The sequence below is a fragment of the Python bivittatus genome, unplaced genomic scaffold (assembly GCF_059951505.1).
Source record: "Python bivittatus isolate LINGU-HERP-01145 unplaced genomic scaffold, Pbiv_v1 ctg000190_np1212, whole genome shotgun sequence".
In the NCBI taxonomy this organism is placed as follows: domain Eukaryota; kingdom Metazoa; phylum Chordata; class Lepidosauria; order Squamata; family Pythonidae; genus Python; species Python bivittatus.
In genome coordinates, this window is record NW_028277042.1 from 18,907,189 (window position 1) to 18,924,233 (window position 17,045).

Genomic DNA, 17,045 nt, shown 5'->3' on the forward strand with positions numbered 1-17,045 from the left:
AGATTATTGTGCTTAACCCAGGCTCAACTTAAATGGGGGAAGATGAGTTGTGGCAGACAGACAGAGGCCAAGGGGATACGCAAAGCCTGGGTTTGGGTCCAGATCTGTAACCTGATTGTATTTAATGCACATATTATGACCCCTGGCCACCTTTTTGCTCACTTCCCCTCGTTCAAAGATTGGTGGGGGAGATACAGCTTTAAATAAACTGGAATACAATGCACTTTTTTTTTTGGTCTTTCTAGAATTTCTGTGCATGTCCTTTTCCAAAGGTGGCTTTTTGTTTAAGAAAAAGGACAATTTTTCTGCTATTAAAGCACACAGGTCAGAGAGAGAGAGAGGAGAGAGATTGAAGGGCAAAACTGGCATTAGTAGATTTCTGCTCTTTACAAGATATAGCCCAAAAAAGGCAACTGTTTTCCACCCAGCTGAAGAAAATATTACTTTTGTGCCCATCAGGGGAGGAGGGTGTCTTGATTGAGAAATACCCAATTTGCAAGATTCTTTTCATTTTCCTTCACAGGGAGGTTCACCTCTCACATGCAGAAGCTCAGCCACGGAAAATGGGAGTTGCTCCTAATGAAACTTACAAACCCGTCTACAATCTTTTTAGTACAAGAAACGGCTCCAACCTAAAGCGCCTTCTCCCTCCCCATCATCCCCCCCAAAACAAAGGCTTTTTGCTCCAGACAGTTAAGATATACATAGAATTCTACAACCTCACCTTGCTAGAAAGGCCACTGAGGTGTTAAGAAAAAGGATGAGACGCAAAGGTGCAGGCTGGTAAACAAACGTGCCAAGGAACTGGGGTCACATCTAGTATCGGCTCACTTTTGAAGAGCAACAGCATTTTAGGGGCAATTACCTGAGAACAACTGAGATCAGCGGTTGCAAGGGCAGGTTATAAATATTATTTCTACACCCCTCCTATGGAAGCACAAATGTGATGGTGCACAGATGTAATGACTGAAGCCTACGGTGGTGGGCAGGAGAGCACATTGTGTTCAATTTCAGTCTCTTTCCACACATTTCATTCAGATTCTCTCTTCTGCGCTGCAATCTTAAGGCGGGAGGGGTGGGATCAGAAATTGCACTTTGCCCGTCATTTTCATCCCCCTGCCAGCTTTTGCAAACCAGAATGAGCACAGCTTGATTATCTGTATCCTGTGCAGTTAGTTCCTTTGCTTTGGAGGGGGAGCTTGAACTCCGTGTACTATATGTAGAGTTACTTATAATAAGGATTCAGTGTCAATGCTCAGTGTCAAGGAGGAAGATATTCCAACTCTGGAACTTTTTTTCAGCAACTGCCTGAACTCATTCAAGCTCTACTGCCAAATTCATGTAGCATGGGTGTGCTGCTGATTCAGGCAGGAAACTTAAAACTTCAGCCATAAAACTAAGCCAACAAAAACCTGCAACCCTAACACAGAAGACAAAATGTTAAATGACAACTTTAGCCACATGCGACATATCCTGGCCCACCGCATTACGGGGCAACCATACTAAGGTGATGGTTTTATTACTGCGATATGTTGTTCCACATAAGCACATTTTAGCTTCATTGTTCCTGGAAAGAGACCTCTGTCTAATAATTATACATTTAATTAGTACTCCTATTGTACAGGAGGAAAAAAAACACTTCAGGACTTCACTTCCGAAGCCTGTAATAATTTTTGAAACTCTTAACTAGATGGTTAAAAACCTTTCTGAACACAGGTATTGCTTTCTTTTTTTTAATCAATCTATTTGTAACATAATCACTCCGCAGATAGTTGAGCATTAAGAAGCTTCACCATTAAGCCTTTGTTAAGGCAATAAAGGTCACACTTAACACAAGGAGAGAGATTGCATTCACATACCTCTTTCAGACCGGTACAATGCCAGACTTGGATTACATATCCCATCACCAGGTACTCTTGGTCCGTTTAAGCTGTCCAGCAGAAGGGGAGAAACTCTTATTTTATGAAAAGGGCAAAGAGTTTAGTTCAGCAGCAGCAGCCACATTATAAAGATGTACTGCATGTAAGAGGGCACAAACTCATTAAGCAAATGCGCTGAAGATGTGCACTGTGTGATTTCGAGGAGGCAAAATCAAAAGGCTCAGTGCGGTCACTTGCGCTGCGGCTGTTACACAACACAATTATTTTTGAGGTCAGGTATTTTTAGCCAAAAACAAGGGTATATAAATTTAGAACTAGGTTTCCTAGGGGAGAGGAAAATTACTTTTATTATCTACAGGGAGACTATTTTGGTGTTGGTGTGCAGCAGATATCGGAGAGAGTGAAAAGAAAAACTCTGAGTATTTTATTCCGACACTGTTTATTAAGTTTTTTTTCCAGACACTTCTTCCATCTCTGAGAGGGAGGGGAAAAGGCACTTAGGATGTGATTACGCAATTTTAGTAACCAGCTAAGATGCCAACCCAGCTAAACATTATAAACGATCATTAATCCCAACCATGAAATATAAACTTTGCACATTCCATTCCTCCAGTAATTCCATTTCAGACGATCTTTCTATGAACAAGGAAGAAGATGGGGCTGCCGATAGTCCTGCTAGGGAACTTCACACTGGCTTTCCTTTTTCAGCTTTGCCTTATCCTTCCGGGGCCCAGCATCAAGACTTTCATGTGCTGACAAACTGCTAGATGCTGTGCTGCCTTTGATCACACCCTCAGTTGAGCAACAGAACTCATTTATTAATTTCCCTTTAATGCTTCTACTCAGATATGCTTTCAGTCCCCAACAGGAGCAGGTACATGTAATTTTAATTAGAGTATTACCAGTCTCCTGCATGTTTCTTTGTTTGCTAATGAATGTTAGTTGTCTCCTGGTTAAACTTCATAAATCCAATTTGCAATTGCTCCTGAAAAGAACCAGAGATCTCCAGAATTTAAGCAAGTAACTTAGGAACACTCTAATTTCCCAACCCAAAACACGAATACATACACATCAAAGGGGCAGATACCACTCTCCTCACTTTGAGCCAGCAAACCACTTGGTAATCCGTAATCCATAGTAGGAGTAACCCATCTAAGACAATTGGCTGCTTTTCCCGAAAATGTAAGGGACAAAACTGTCAAATAATTATACCACACACAAGACAAGGGTTCTGTTTGTATGGCAAATCTTATGTTTTAATGGGGCTTTCTTGTTTCCTTATTTTAATGAAAGAAGTCTAAAAATACTGTGTTTCCAAAACTTCTGTAGCAAACCACATTGCTAAATTGTTATCATTTGTAAACCATTTCAAAGCAGCAGAGACTTCATCCCAGGCAACTGCTGCCTGCAGAGCCCTCAAGATGGAGCCAGACCACACCACAAGATGCTTCAATGCTTTGTCCAACCAAAGCAGTAACGGTGGTGGCATTGTGTGCAATACTGAAGTAGATGATCTGATTCGCGAATTTAGCACAGAACAGCAGAGAAAGGGTGGATAAAAACAGTTCTTGGAGAAGTGTTAGAACATGCCATTTTGTTTCCCCAATTGGACAAAAATGTGTTCCTTACTTGGCCCTTTTTACTTAGTAACTCTGATATTGATCTACCTCTCCCCTTAATGTGCAAGAGCACTCAGTTGTTCAATAGCGCTTTCAAAGATGCAGATTAAACAAGACTATTGATCTGGTGAGAAGGACAAGGGACAACACACTCTTCATAGAAACTACCACCGGCTTGCCATTTCTCTAAGCCGAGTTCAACAAGCCTGAGATTCAGGCTGCCGGAAGAATCAACCGCAAGAAATCACGCAGTCTTCCTCTCCAGTGACCCACGGCAGTGAGAACCCAGGGCAACTCAATCGCTGCTCCTGATGAGATTCAGCACAGAGCATCCTGGTTCATCAGCCACCCACCTCTTTCTGAGCAGGAGCAGGCCAAGATTCCCCTTTAGCCAGAACAAGCTGCCTCGTTTATTTAAAGTTTGCTGTTCTGCTGAAACTGAGACACCAAGGAGAGAACCTGCTCTGAGGCTTTGATCTGCTTAGTTCCAAGGTATGTGGTGCTGTTGGCCGTCGTGTCCTCCAAGAAGTATCGATAGTTGACCATCATGCCGCAGGAGGCCGTGATGCCGCGGGGACTGGCGTCTGCCATCCAGTTCAGGCGCCACAGCACTGCGCCGTTCTGGAGGTGGAAGTTCGCCACGGGGTTGAGAGCATAGCCACGGTGTTTCTCTCCATAGAGATACCAAGCACAAAGCCTCATAAGGGGCTGCTGTAAGACTTGAACCAGCCTCTCCGATTTCACCCACCCGTTGTTCGTGAAAAGGCGTTTCAGAGTTTCGACAGCGGGGTCTCCCGTGATCTCGCAGATTTCTTGGAACTCAGGATCTGTGAAAGGGCTGCTCCTGCCCAGATCGCTGGATTGTGAGGAGAGCAGTGCAACCAGCCATTTGGTGAACCCCGGAATGGGAGACAGAGTCGAGAAGACTTGGATCTGAGGAAACTCAACCTGCGGATTTTCAGTGTGTTCAAAACAAAACACAGATTTGGGTATGCTGAAGGAGGACTGAAATCACAACAGCATCAAACGTTTAGAACAGCAAGTGCAAACAGGTTGGAGATGAGGCTATTTTCATCACAGGTTATTGTTATATGCATTTCATAACTTTATTTCAGAACGTGGTGAGATGTACCTATTGTGGAAGTAAAACACTGAATTCCTCATTTCTGCCTAATAAAATACCATCTGCCCAAATTCTACACTCACAGGTTTGAGAGGCAGTAAATTACCTACAGAGCATTTCTAAAGCCTTGATTAACCATTCTCTCACAGATACTAGATGTATTTTCAAGGATTTTTAATTCTTGTTAGGCCCTGGAAAATCTGCAGAGAGACAAATTTGTTCGGCAGATAAAAACCTCCCACCCCCCTTCCTAGCACTTCATATTTAGCAACTGAGCAGCAAAACAGCTGTAATACTCCACTATCTTTCCAGAAACTGACAGATGTTGTCCTTATTTTGCCCCCCTTTTTTTTAATTTAGGGAAACAAAAGATGGTGCAGTGTAACATGGATCTTGAATTTGAGGAATCTAAGGCTCCAGGTCCACGAAAGGAGTTATGTGCCAAACAGACAAGTAATTCTCAATTTGCAATACTTCAAAGATCCAACAACTTGAACTAGGACATGAAGCCTTCTTATAATTATTTTTTTTAAAAAATCGTGCTCAAACGGACACTAAATACATAGGCAGTATTCATATTTCTATGATTATAAATGTTGTGCACCTCAAAAACTATGTCTTTAGGGCAGACTTCTCTATGTTAAACAGAGTATTTGTTCCATAAGCCCAGTCAATGTCCGTGTAACGGGAAAGCCTTGTGCCACCACTGAACCATTTCTTCTTCTAATGCAGATCTCAGCAAAGGCAGAAAGCAAGCTTGCAGGCCTTCCCTCTATTATCACCAAGAAAGCGTGGGAGAATCCAAGGGTATTCTTGTTACCTGAAGACCTCTGTACTACAGACACTTTATTTAAAGTACATTAGGCCAAAATCTTTATTCTTCACAAAATGTGAAGTCCAGAAGCTGCTGGGAGAATAATTTAGTACTGCATAAAATCAGCATGTTGGTCACATATCATCCTAAACTATTATGTGGCGTGTTTGCTTTTAGCTTCTGGGATGTATGAACTCACTCATTATGGTGTGGTCTTGTGTGTGAACCAATCCATTATAGCTTGTTTAACAAATGATGTAAACAAAAAATCCTGGCTTTGTGTATATGTGAACTCAGCTTATCTGCTATGTACAATGTGGCTGGCAATGAAGGCGACCTTTGTTTTATTCATGAAATATAGAGACAAAATATACTACCATTTTTAAAAGGGAAGACAAAACATGACTTTATTAGCAATACGTTCATCAGCAACCTTAGAATGAATCAGATTTACTGCTCACTTCTGCTAATCTTAAGAGGAGTTTTTAGAATGCAACACCGCTCATTTAAGACCCAGACAGAAATAAAAACTGGATTAGAAGAGGTACTATCACCATGGCAAAATCTGTTCTTTCAAGCAATCTGATTGGCATTAGTGTCCCATTAAAGACACAGTATTCACAAGTATTCTGTTTTCCCTTTTTAAGTTTTCCCCATTCAGTTTCCAGGGGTCACCTGCAGCTCAATTGTAAAATAGTTAAGATCTGAATCACTGCAATTCAAAAGCCCAAAGCATGTCTCTTTGCATTCTGATATATCCGTGACAGCAATAATATAACATGTTCTTTTTCTTGGGAAATTAAAAGTTACAGAAGCTTGAAATTAAGTGATTTGGAATTAATCAAATAGATGAGAGAAAACAAAGCAAATAATGATATATCTTATTTTCCCCACATTGTTTATTCCCCAAAGGATATTTGAGATTCAACCATGAGAAATGTATTACAATACATTAATATCTGAAGGAATGAACCTCAGCAAATGGAGCAGTACCAAGTAATTTAGTTTGGTATTTAAATGAGTAGGCTGCACTTTTAATAAAGCAAATTCTAAAGAGTCTGCCTTAAAACTAAAGTTTACCAAAACATGTTCTCTCTCTGGACCTACGTTAAGTAAACAGCCCACAATCCTCAACAGCATTTGTGAGATGTTTACTTCAAACCCTAATAAGAAAGGTACAAAAGTTACCCCAAAAAGATTTTCACATACAATGTACACATGATATGTTTCTAGGCAGGAAGTTCCTACGCTGTAAAACAGCAAACTGCATTATTGTTTTCCCACCCCCACCCCAAGGGTCCATACCTTTCGTACAAGTCTTTAATGTTACCCAATTCCTTTTAATTAGGCAATTGGATAATATTAATGACTTTTCGCTGTGGTGTTTCACAGGACTGGAAGACTGTCTGAAACCTGGAGTCCTGCAGCCAGCCCAGCTGGCTAGATGAATCAGTTGTCTGACTCAGTTTAAGGAAACTCTGCATTCCGGTGTTGTGTTTGAAATGCAAGGGCACCGAAAGGAATTAACGTACAAATTAAATCCTAGTTCAACATCCAATTGTGCACATACCTGCAGTTCTTTAACAACTCGCTTGATAAGATACGTCCCAAGCTCCACACCCTGCAGGCCCTGCTGAGTCAAGCTGATTGAGTAGAAAATTGCTGTGGTAATTTTGTCCAAATCTTCTGCTTCTAGCGAGGGAGCCTCTTTTACTATGGCCTAGAGAAGGATTAAGATAATGAGTAATGGCAATCATGGTTTGAATTCAAACAGCTTCACAATCCAACAAACGCAACAAAGGCCACTATTCTGCAAGTGAACAATTTTGTGCACACAGCTTGGCTCTGATTGCCAACTGAGCACTTGCTCTCCCACCAGCTGCACCCATGACTCTTTCGAAACATGCTATAATTTCAGAAACAGTTGTGAAAAGGCATTACAGCTGCCAACAGAAATAGAACATTTGTCTGAATACAGGCAAGACCTTAAATTCGCCCTAGAGCAAGTTTAAGACTATGGCCAGTGGTGCTTTTAGGGCCAACAGTTTCACTCAGGAACCATTATTAAGAATGAACAGGATTCTAACAGTTTGTTCTGCCAAAGCGTCTAGTATTTAAGGCTCCGCTACACTGCCTCAATTCAGATACTGTAACAAGCTACTGTATGTACAAATCATAGATTAGAATCCTAACAATGGCTTAGTGCTGAGCATGTTCTTCCTTCTACTTTTCTCAGCATTCTTTGCTGTACACACAAGTGGTTCCGGAAGCAGAGCAATATAATTATGATGTGCTGACTGAAATATACACATGAAGACAAGCAGATAAATGTTTTAATAAATAAACCTAACCCAAACTACAACTGGCAAATATATAATTTCTGAAATGGGTCATTCGCCCAACGCAGCCATTGTGCAAAACTACAGGGCTTCCTTAACCACATATTTGGAGTTCTGCTTGAACGGAGCTATCGCCTCCATGAATTGGACAATATTAAAATTTTCACCACAAAATTACCCCTCTAAAGATAGCATGTACATAAATATTATTTACTCTCGCAATAGATGTTTTTTAAAACGTTAGGAAACAGAACAGTAAGAGGACCAACCTGACCTTGGCAATGGCCAAGAAGTTCTACTGAAGTAGTAACTCACTCAGCAGCCCTTCGCTAGCAACAATTACTTCCTATCAGCCAAGCATTATTATTTTCTTAATCTAGAAATGACTGGTAGAGGTCTACGTGGGCCACTGAGCATTTAAGGCCAACTAAAAGGACTTTTATGGAGCTCACCGAAGTGCTACATAGACATAGTCTGAGAAAAAACTGTTTTATTATGCAGAGGTAGTTGTTTTTTTTTTCTTTCTTGTCCTCTTAATACTAACTTGCAACTAAAATTTGAGAATAAATTTGGTCCCAGGTAAAGCCAAACAACAGTACCTGGATATTGCTGGATATTTCATCAGTAAGTGCAACATGCAAAACTATCAGTGGCTCTCCAGGTATTGCACAGTGGGCAAAATAATAACACCTTCTGTAGGACCCAACGCGGCGCTTCATATCCATCCAATTTCGAACAGGATGCACAGCTTCACTGCTAAAAAATACAGAAGATAAAAAGTTGCAGGTTTTACTGCTCTTTCAAACTAAAGTTATCCATGGACAAACAACAGAGCAACATAACCTTGATAATGTACATGTGTAGGTGACACTGAGATTGCTTGAACTTGGGGAAGCACCACACACTCAGCAATTTTTGGCACTTACTCACTAATCTTTTGAAGAATCTCACAGGGAGACTGCCATGTAACTCGTTCCAAGTTTAGAAATCCAGTGGAAAACCATTCTGACATCATGTTCTTTAATACTCCATTCATTTCCTACAAACAGAGAAGGTAAGTTCTTAAGACTTCAGCAGCAGGACAGGTCTGCTCCTGGATATCTAAGAGGTCTCCTCACTCAGTATCAAGGTCACCACAATCTGAAAGCTATTGGGGAAGGCTTGCAGATAATCCCGTGTACACAAACATTTTACTCCATAGCACACCAGACCTCTGGAATATAATTCCAATAGACTTGAGGCAGGCCCACTGTCTCTGGGTTTTTAGGAAACAGCCCAAGACTTTTCTCCTTACTCTAGCATTCCCTGAAAGTTTAATGGTCCTATTAAATTTGGCTTTATATTTTTTTAGAAGGTTTAGATTTTTAATAATCATATTTTAATGTTTTAAGATTATTTTAATGGTTGAAATTCTAACACTTGGGAAGCCACTCAGTGCTGAGCTAATAAGGCAATATCTAAATCTAATAAGCAAACAAATAAATGTAACTGTACAGTCTCATGCCAGAAAAATAGTCAGCAAAACTTCTTTATGTTATTTAAAAAGTTATTATTAACGAAGAGTTAAAGCTGCTTTACTTTTAAAGAGTTAAAGACCTAAAAAAAAAAAAACAAAGAAAGGGAGGAAAGTCACAAGGTGGCTCAGATTTTCTGAGAAGTGAATTCTATTACCGATCATGAGAACAGCACTTGCATATTTTGCAAATAAGTTCTTCTCAAATGAATTCAATTCACAAGCTGCCTATCTATACTTATGCATACTTTCCACAGCAATCTGGAAGATGGGCAGGATAGAAATAACCTGCACAATCTGTTTTAACTTCAGTAATGATATTCCCCCTCCATCTTCCCCTCCCCAAGTGCAAGTATGTTTCTTCAAATGTCATTCAGCGAATGTTCTGTTCTATCACAGCCACCAACTGCTGTCTGAACCATGCAACTCAAGGTCAATGCATACAGAATCAAGTGTGAAAAAAACCAGAATGTCCCACTTCTACATATCTGAGAATTACGGGGTCTTCTGGAAAGGAGATTTCAAAAATCCTACAGTTGTGACACTATTCATTCTGTTGAGATTGTAACACATACTGTAACGTGTGGACTTAGAAGATAGCTGAAATGTTTTTTTCTGTGGTTTCAAGGAAAATATTTAAAACCTACGAAGGGGGCTTCAGGTGTTGAGAGGTTAATGTCAACACAGTTCAAGTAAAAGGGAAGCAGCAAATAAAAGCTCTTCTAACTTTCTTAGTACCTGGTTTTGCTGCAATTTATGGCTGGACTCTGACTGACCTTGGAAGCATTTTCTACTGCAGCTACTAAGTTTCAAAATAATGCCAGAGTTTCATTCTCTAACACTGCCTTGTCATATACATTATTTTTAAAAATTGAGTTTGATGTGTACGCACAGATGTGGGAGACATGAATGTAAGCTCAAATGCATGAAAACATGCATTTAATCTGAATAGCCTAAGCCAAGTGATGAACAAAGAACAATTAAAAGTCCTTCTTGCTAAGATTTTACAACTTACACTTCCTTATTCCATGACTGTACTGCTAGCACAGAGATCTTATAGTTATTAATTTCTGAAACCATGAGAGGCTGAACTAAATGTCTGCAAATTGGTTGGAAGCAGAATGAAATAAACAGTTTTTGCATTCATCTGCCATTTATCTCAGTTTCAGCAAGTAAACATAAAAAGACTTGATACTGTTGTTTTAGAAAATAGCAATTTCACTAGGAGGCATTAGACTGACAAATGTTCCATAGAAGAAAAGTAACTCAAGTCAACCTCCCCTTTTAAGAGGTTTATTGGAAAAGAAAAAAACATTAACATTTTCATGAACTGTGATCTCAGAACAACCTGAGTGAAGCAGAAAAGTCTGTTGCAATGCTTTTACTAAAATAAACAGAAGTGCTTAACAAAATACACTAGAGAGTTCCCTTAGCCAAAAGAATTATCTCGAAAAATCCAAAATGAAAGATTTCATATCATAAAACACACTATCTTTTAATTTGTCACACTACAGTACTAGATTTGTACAATGGCTCCAAACTCTTTATGGTATACCATGGACTAGGGATGTGCAAATCTTCTGGGTTAGAAGAGTTGGCTTAAGAGTGGTTCATACCTGAACCAAACCATGAATGTTTCTCACGTTCTGACAGAGAATGAAACAGGATTGTTTGGACATACTACGTACATATGTTGTTCTAAAATAACCCACTCAAATCATTAATTAGCCTGATCCTATATTTTAAAAAAATGCAGTCACAAAAATCCATAGTTTTATCTCTAAAAGCTTCATTGACAAATTCACGTATGTTTTGCTTTTGTTTTTAAAACTTGCTACTTTAAGATAAATGGCTCTCTTTAGTAGTTTTTACTAACCTCCTCCACCACATTTGGAAATTCAAACTTTCTTATTTTCCAAAGTGAAAGGCTCAAATGCCAACGTGTATCTAAACTAATAGAATCTAATGCAAAAATAATGTCCTATGTCCTAAATTAAGCATACAGATATAAAATTACAACTTTTCTTTTTAATTTCAAATAGGAATAATGCAGGATTTAAAAATAAAAAACGAAGCCATCACTTGAAATGCATCAGATGGAATCCTCAGTGAGAAATATTCAACCTAGCCAGGTTTTGCCTGGTTAGAAGCAAGCTGGGGTGGGTTGAGGGTGGGGGGACTGGAGAAGAATGGAAAATTGTTTATCCCTGAATCTTACCCTTCTCATAAAATGTGCAATTCTTGGAGATTCCCCCCTCTCTTGACAAGGGAGGGGGAGGCGTTCCTTAAGTTTTTCTTTATAAAAGTCAGTATTTCACAGTGAAAGGTGCTATTCATTCTGATATTAAAAATGACGGCAAATTTTCACTTACCTTCTCCTTACTAACTTCATTCAGAAAAAGAGGGAAATTTAAGCACTGCATGTTTACTTTGACAGCTGTGGAACAGTACAGCCTGCTACACAGGTTTTTAAGACATATATTTCTCAATGGGCAGTTCACAAAATTAAAATTTCTGAACGTTAACTTTAAAACATCGTTTCCAAAGAGCTACTGCCTCACAGAAAGAGCAGTGAAAAGTTAGCAATTAAAAGTTCTCTTGGCGGTTTCTCTCTCGTTTAACTATTCCCTGGAATTTCCAAAATCTTGCTTGACTCTGGCTGCTTAGTCAAAGGTGGGGGGCCTGAGACCATGTTGCAAAACCATATTCTTGGGCTGTCTGCCTTTTATTATTGCTTTAACTACATGGACACTTAAGGACTTTATAGGCAATGAGACTTTAAAAAGAGCTTAGGGGGACATCATGCCTAGAAATAAAAGCAATGTCTCCTTGACACATAAAAATACATTGTCCTCCATGCTACCCAAATGCACTTTTCAACTTCTTAGGAAAATTCTTTTTACTATACATTCCCATAGTTGAACTCTGCCAGTGGACATGCCTAAACAGAAACACCGCACCGAGGTCACAAGGATCTATCATCCTCTACAAATTCAGCAGGAAGACATTTACTGTTTCTTAGCAACTAGTCACTAAGGAGCTAAGTCATTTTCCTGCACCACTGCTCTTGATCCCACTGGCTATTTAACCTTAGAATGGGCTAACCTTCAATGCAGACACATTCATATTTGAGGGAGATGCTCCCTCTCTGAATAGGAACCCATTATTCACATAACATGTTCTTGCCTAAATGCTCAGAGCTAAAAAAAAAAAAAAAAAAAGCTTTGATTACTTTAACCTTCTCCTCCTGCAAAGAGGAAGGCTGCAAATCATGTCTAAAACTATAGAGTTTGGTCATTTCTCAACTATTCTGGTACCCTGATGACCAAGCCAATCTTACTTATGTCCGCAACGTACTCAGCTACACACTGCTTAGAAGGGTAGCCATTATGAAAGAGAATAAAGAAATCACACAAGGAAGGGTGGGGGGGGGGAAACTACTGCACCTCATGGCCTCATCCTATGCACAGAAGCGTTGCCAGAGCAGCTCACAGGATCACCCAAGATCCTCAAATGTGGCACAAGTGTTACAAACTCTGCAGCACCCTTGTTTGCTGCCCTGCCAGCAGCACACACATGCCACACGCTGGCACTTGAGATGAAGCTCAGAAAGTTATATCGAAACAATTTCAGCCAAAATTAATTGTTCTTCTCTTCTGGAATAACCTGCAGTTTACCTTATCTCTAGGCAAACCACAGGATGTTATTTAGATTACACCAAATAAAACAGGTTAACATGATGGGGTTTCTGGAGGTTTCAGTGATATACAAAGCTGCCTTCACTGATAACACTAAGTAGCTTGTACACAATGTGCCATTTTTAAAGTGACACTGTGGGATTATACAAGAGATAGAAAACATGTTTAATGCTGCCCTGCTTCTGGAATGATTATTGGGTTGTTGGGAGGTGCTTCAAAGAAAAAAGGCAGAGTTTTTTTTTTTTAAAAAAAGCAGAATTAAACTTATGAAAATACAGTTAAGTTGATAGGTGTCAGTTCCACACAAATACTGAACTAAAAATAAAAACCAGAGTTCATCTCTAGGACACGGTCACCAAAGGATAGCACAAGAAAAGAGCTGCAAACAGAGCAGAAAACTGAGAGAAGTGATCATGCTCTGAGTTAGATAACTAAATCTACTGATCTCAAACTATTTCTTTAAAATGCCAACTATTCTTGATGATACATAGAACAAAAATAATTTTCTTCCACTAAATGGCCAAATGTATGTCTTCGTTATTAGAATTGTACTGCTTTTAAAGGTGTAAGCCACCCAGAGCCTTGGGGAGTCAGGCAGCCTCTAAATTGTGTAACTAGGTAACTGATCACAAACCCCATTGAGGAAAAAGGCAAAACACTTGAAGGACACAACTTGCATAATTATGCAGATTTTGTTTAAAAAAATCTTTCCTCACTGAAGCACAATGTTCCTTGCCAAGGCCAATTTTATTCTTAGTACTGCTATGACTGTCTACCACATCAATGACATGTGCTGTTCTGATACGCTGAAAACAGAAACTTGGCACCAACACATGAACTTTGCTCTAGTTCTGCCAGTCTTTTTCAAGAGTATCAAACATTGCACACATGACCACACATATTTTTCTCCAGTTACAACATGAACTGTCCTGTTCCCTGATGTACCTTATTCTGAAACCAACTAAGCATAAATACAAAATACCTATTGAAACATTTGCCCTCTGGAAAAAAAATCTTCAGAAACTACAATCCAGCCTATTACCAAATACTGGTTGTTCTTGACTTAAGACCATTCATTTAACAGCCATTCAACGTTACAACAGCGCTGAAAAAGTGACCAGTCCTCGCACTTATGACCATTGCAGCATCCTCACAGTCACATGATCAAAATTTGGGTTTCAGTGTCCCAGGGTCACATGAGCACCATTTGCAACCTTCCCAGGGGGCTTCCATCAAGCAAAGTTAATGGGGAAGCCAGATTCACTTAATGAGCATGTGATTCGCTCAACAACTGCAGGAAAACAGATCATAAAATTGGGTGCGACTCACTTAATGACTACAACATTTAGCAACAGTTCAGGTCCCAATTATGGTCGTAAGTCAAGGACTACCTGTATTACCTAAGCTATATACACCCCAAATTCCCATTCCCATCCTCAGTTCCCACTTTTATATGGAATCCCAATTCATCACCCACATTTGTAAAGACTCAAATCTACTTTATTTTAAGAACCCAAGAAATAAACTAAAAAGCACGACTATGATTGCAATGCTTATAATTAAACCTAACTAGCCTAAGAAAAAGTAGCTGGTTGTCAACCCTTAACTGACTACAGTATATTGTTAATAGCAGCCTAACACACAAGTATGTAACATTCTTCCTATTATGAAGTAGAACCAGTAACTAATAATCCTCAAAAAGTGCTGATTAAAAGCAGAAAAAGAGATTTGAAAGTTGCACAGGCCCAGACTACACTAAAGCTTCAGTTACTTAAACTCCCACAAAAAGAAAATTGGGGCTATTACAAACCAGCTTTTGCCCCCTTAAAATAGACCTTGGGGTTGTCTCAACAATCTGATGCACAAGACATTCAGGACAGATGAGAAATGTGTCTTCACACAAAGTATAAGTTACAGACTCCATTACTGTAAGATCCAAGAATCAGTTCTGGTTTTCTCAGCTACAAACGGGAATTGGATAATTAATGCAGAAGTCTAAATAGCCCCAGATGCTGCCAACTATGGAATTTCATCGGTGGTTTAATAAAATTTGTGGGCAAGAAGACAGCTTCAGTGCTTTAATACATGCAAGCTCACTTTCCCCTCTGCCTCTCCTACGCACATTGTGGCTTTGGATGAGAAGAATTTAGTGGCAAATCACACCCCTCGGAGCTCATCTGGATGATGCTGGCCTACCTCACAGAGCTGGTATGGGGGAATAAAATGAAAGAAAATAGTACGGGGAAAGAAGCAGGTGTGCTCCTAGAAGAAATGAGGTTTACACTAAGGTGAAAAAGAGAAAAAAAAAACATCGTGATCTGGGAAAAAGAACTGCTAGAAAGGAGAGGGGGATATAATCATATGTTGATAGCAAAGACCAACAGAAATCAGGTATGCTTCAAAAATAAAGTAACATAAAAATGCATTTTGAAAAAAGAATAATATGCCAAACTAGGATACTAATATCAGGAGAAAAAAAGTACATCGTGCAAGTACGACATCGTAAGAAAAATTATGATGTTCGTTGGAGACACAAAATATATTAGAAGACCACAACAAACAACCTATCAGCTGAAACAATAAAAAAGAACATTGTCCAAAAGAAGAAACAGCCATGGAGAAAAAGGAATTTTTAAAAGGCTATTGCTGGAACAGCTCAGCCCTGTTGAACCTCCACCTGGCACCACTGCCAGAACAGCTCCTCCTTCTGAACTTCTGCCTGGCACTATTGCCCAAACAGCCCCTCCTGTTGAACATATGCCTAGCACTGCTATACCAGTTGAACCTCCACCTGGCACCACTGCCAGAACAGCTCCTTCTGAACTTCTGCCTGGCACTATTGCCCGAACAGCCCCTCCTGTTGAAAGTATGCCTAGCACCGTTATACCAGTTGAACCTTCACCTGACACCACTGCCAGAACAGCTCCTTTCGAACTTCTGCCTGGCACTATGGCCAGCACGGGCCCGCCCACCCAGCAGAAGGGGAGGGGCCTCCGGCTGCCCACAATGCCTTGCGGGGGCGCCCGGCGAGACCCCGCTCACCCGGACGTGCGGGCCGTGGGCCCCCCGCGCCGCCAGCGCCTCGAGCAGGTCCGCGCGCAGCTCCACCAGGAAGCGCAGGCCGCCGTCCTGCCGCACCAGGTGCTGGAAGAGCCCGCGGTAGCGCGGCGTGAGGGCGTGGCGCAGGCGGTCCTCGGCCTGCAGCAGCGCGCCCGGCTCGTCGCCCCCCGCCGCCGCCTGCAGCCGCAGCACCCGGGCGCTGCCCTCGGCCACCCGCCCGTGCTCCACGCCGAAGTCGCCCGCCAGGCGGCTCAGCAGCTCGGCCCGCGGCCCGCCGCCGCCCAGGGCCCGGTAGTAGCGCATGAACTCGGCGCTCCGCTGCTCCAGCGCCGCCCCGGCCGGCGCCGCCGCCTTCTCGCGGGTCTCGTAGGGCGGCAGCGGCGGGACGGCGCGCCGGAGCGCCTCGTCCAGGCCCGAGGGGGCTTCGGTTGCCATGGCGACGGCGCCAGGCCGCGGCCGGCCGGAAGGGCCGCGCGCGAGGAGGCGCAAGAGCTGCGGCGGGGTCGCCCGGCAACGGCCCCAGGGGCGCATGCTACCCCTCGCGCCGCCGGCCGTGCCTCGCGCTGCCCTCCCCGCCTCGAAATCCTCTCCTCGGGCGAGGCGAGAGGGAGAAATACTGTGATCATTAGGAGGGGTGGGGAGGCCTCCCGCCGCCCTCTTCGAAAGGTCGGCGGAAGGGCGAAGACGATTGGGCGCCTTCGGAGCGTCCGTCTCCCGGCGGCCAATGAAAAGAGAGGAGGGGCTGGAGAAGGCAAAGAGATGACGCCACCTGCCGGCCATGCTGGGAGCGGCCGTATCGGGGCCGCCGCCATGTTGAGAGTGGCCAAGCGAAGACTCCCTACGCTCTGGCCCCCCCACCGCTGCCCAGATTTAAAGGAGCCTTGGAGGAATACAGTCCCAATGATCGTGGCTGCGGATGATGGGAATTGCACTCCAAACTCGTGGCCGGGGCAAAGTCGGGGAAGGCATAAACTGCAGTCTGTAGGTCATCAAGCCTGC

General features: G+C 41.9%; 1 protein-coding gene across 1 annotated transcript; it reads right to left on the minus strand.

Annotated features, from left to right (window-relative positions):
• Positions 1–2,302: 2,302 nt before the first annotated feature.
• Positions 2,303–16,712, minus strand: MLYCD (malonyl-CoA decarboxylase). Its single transcript, XM_007433094.4, has 5 exons — positions 16,029–16,712; positions 8,702–8,814; positions 8,375–8,531; positions 7,007–7,156; positions 2,303–4,447 (listed from the first exon to the last, which is right to left on the minus strand). Exons 1-5 carry the CDS (start codon positions 16,575–16,577, stop codon positions 3,914–3,916), a joined length of 1,503 nt encoding a protein of 500 aa, XP_007433156.2. The 5' UTR covers positions 16,578–16,712; the 3' UTR covers positions 2,303–3,913.
• Between the last annotated feature and the right edge of the window lie 333 nt (positions 16,713–17,045).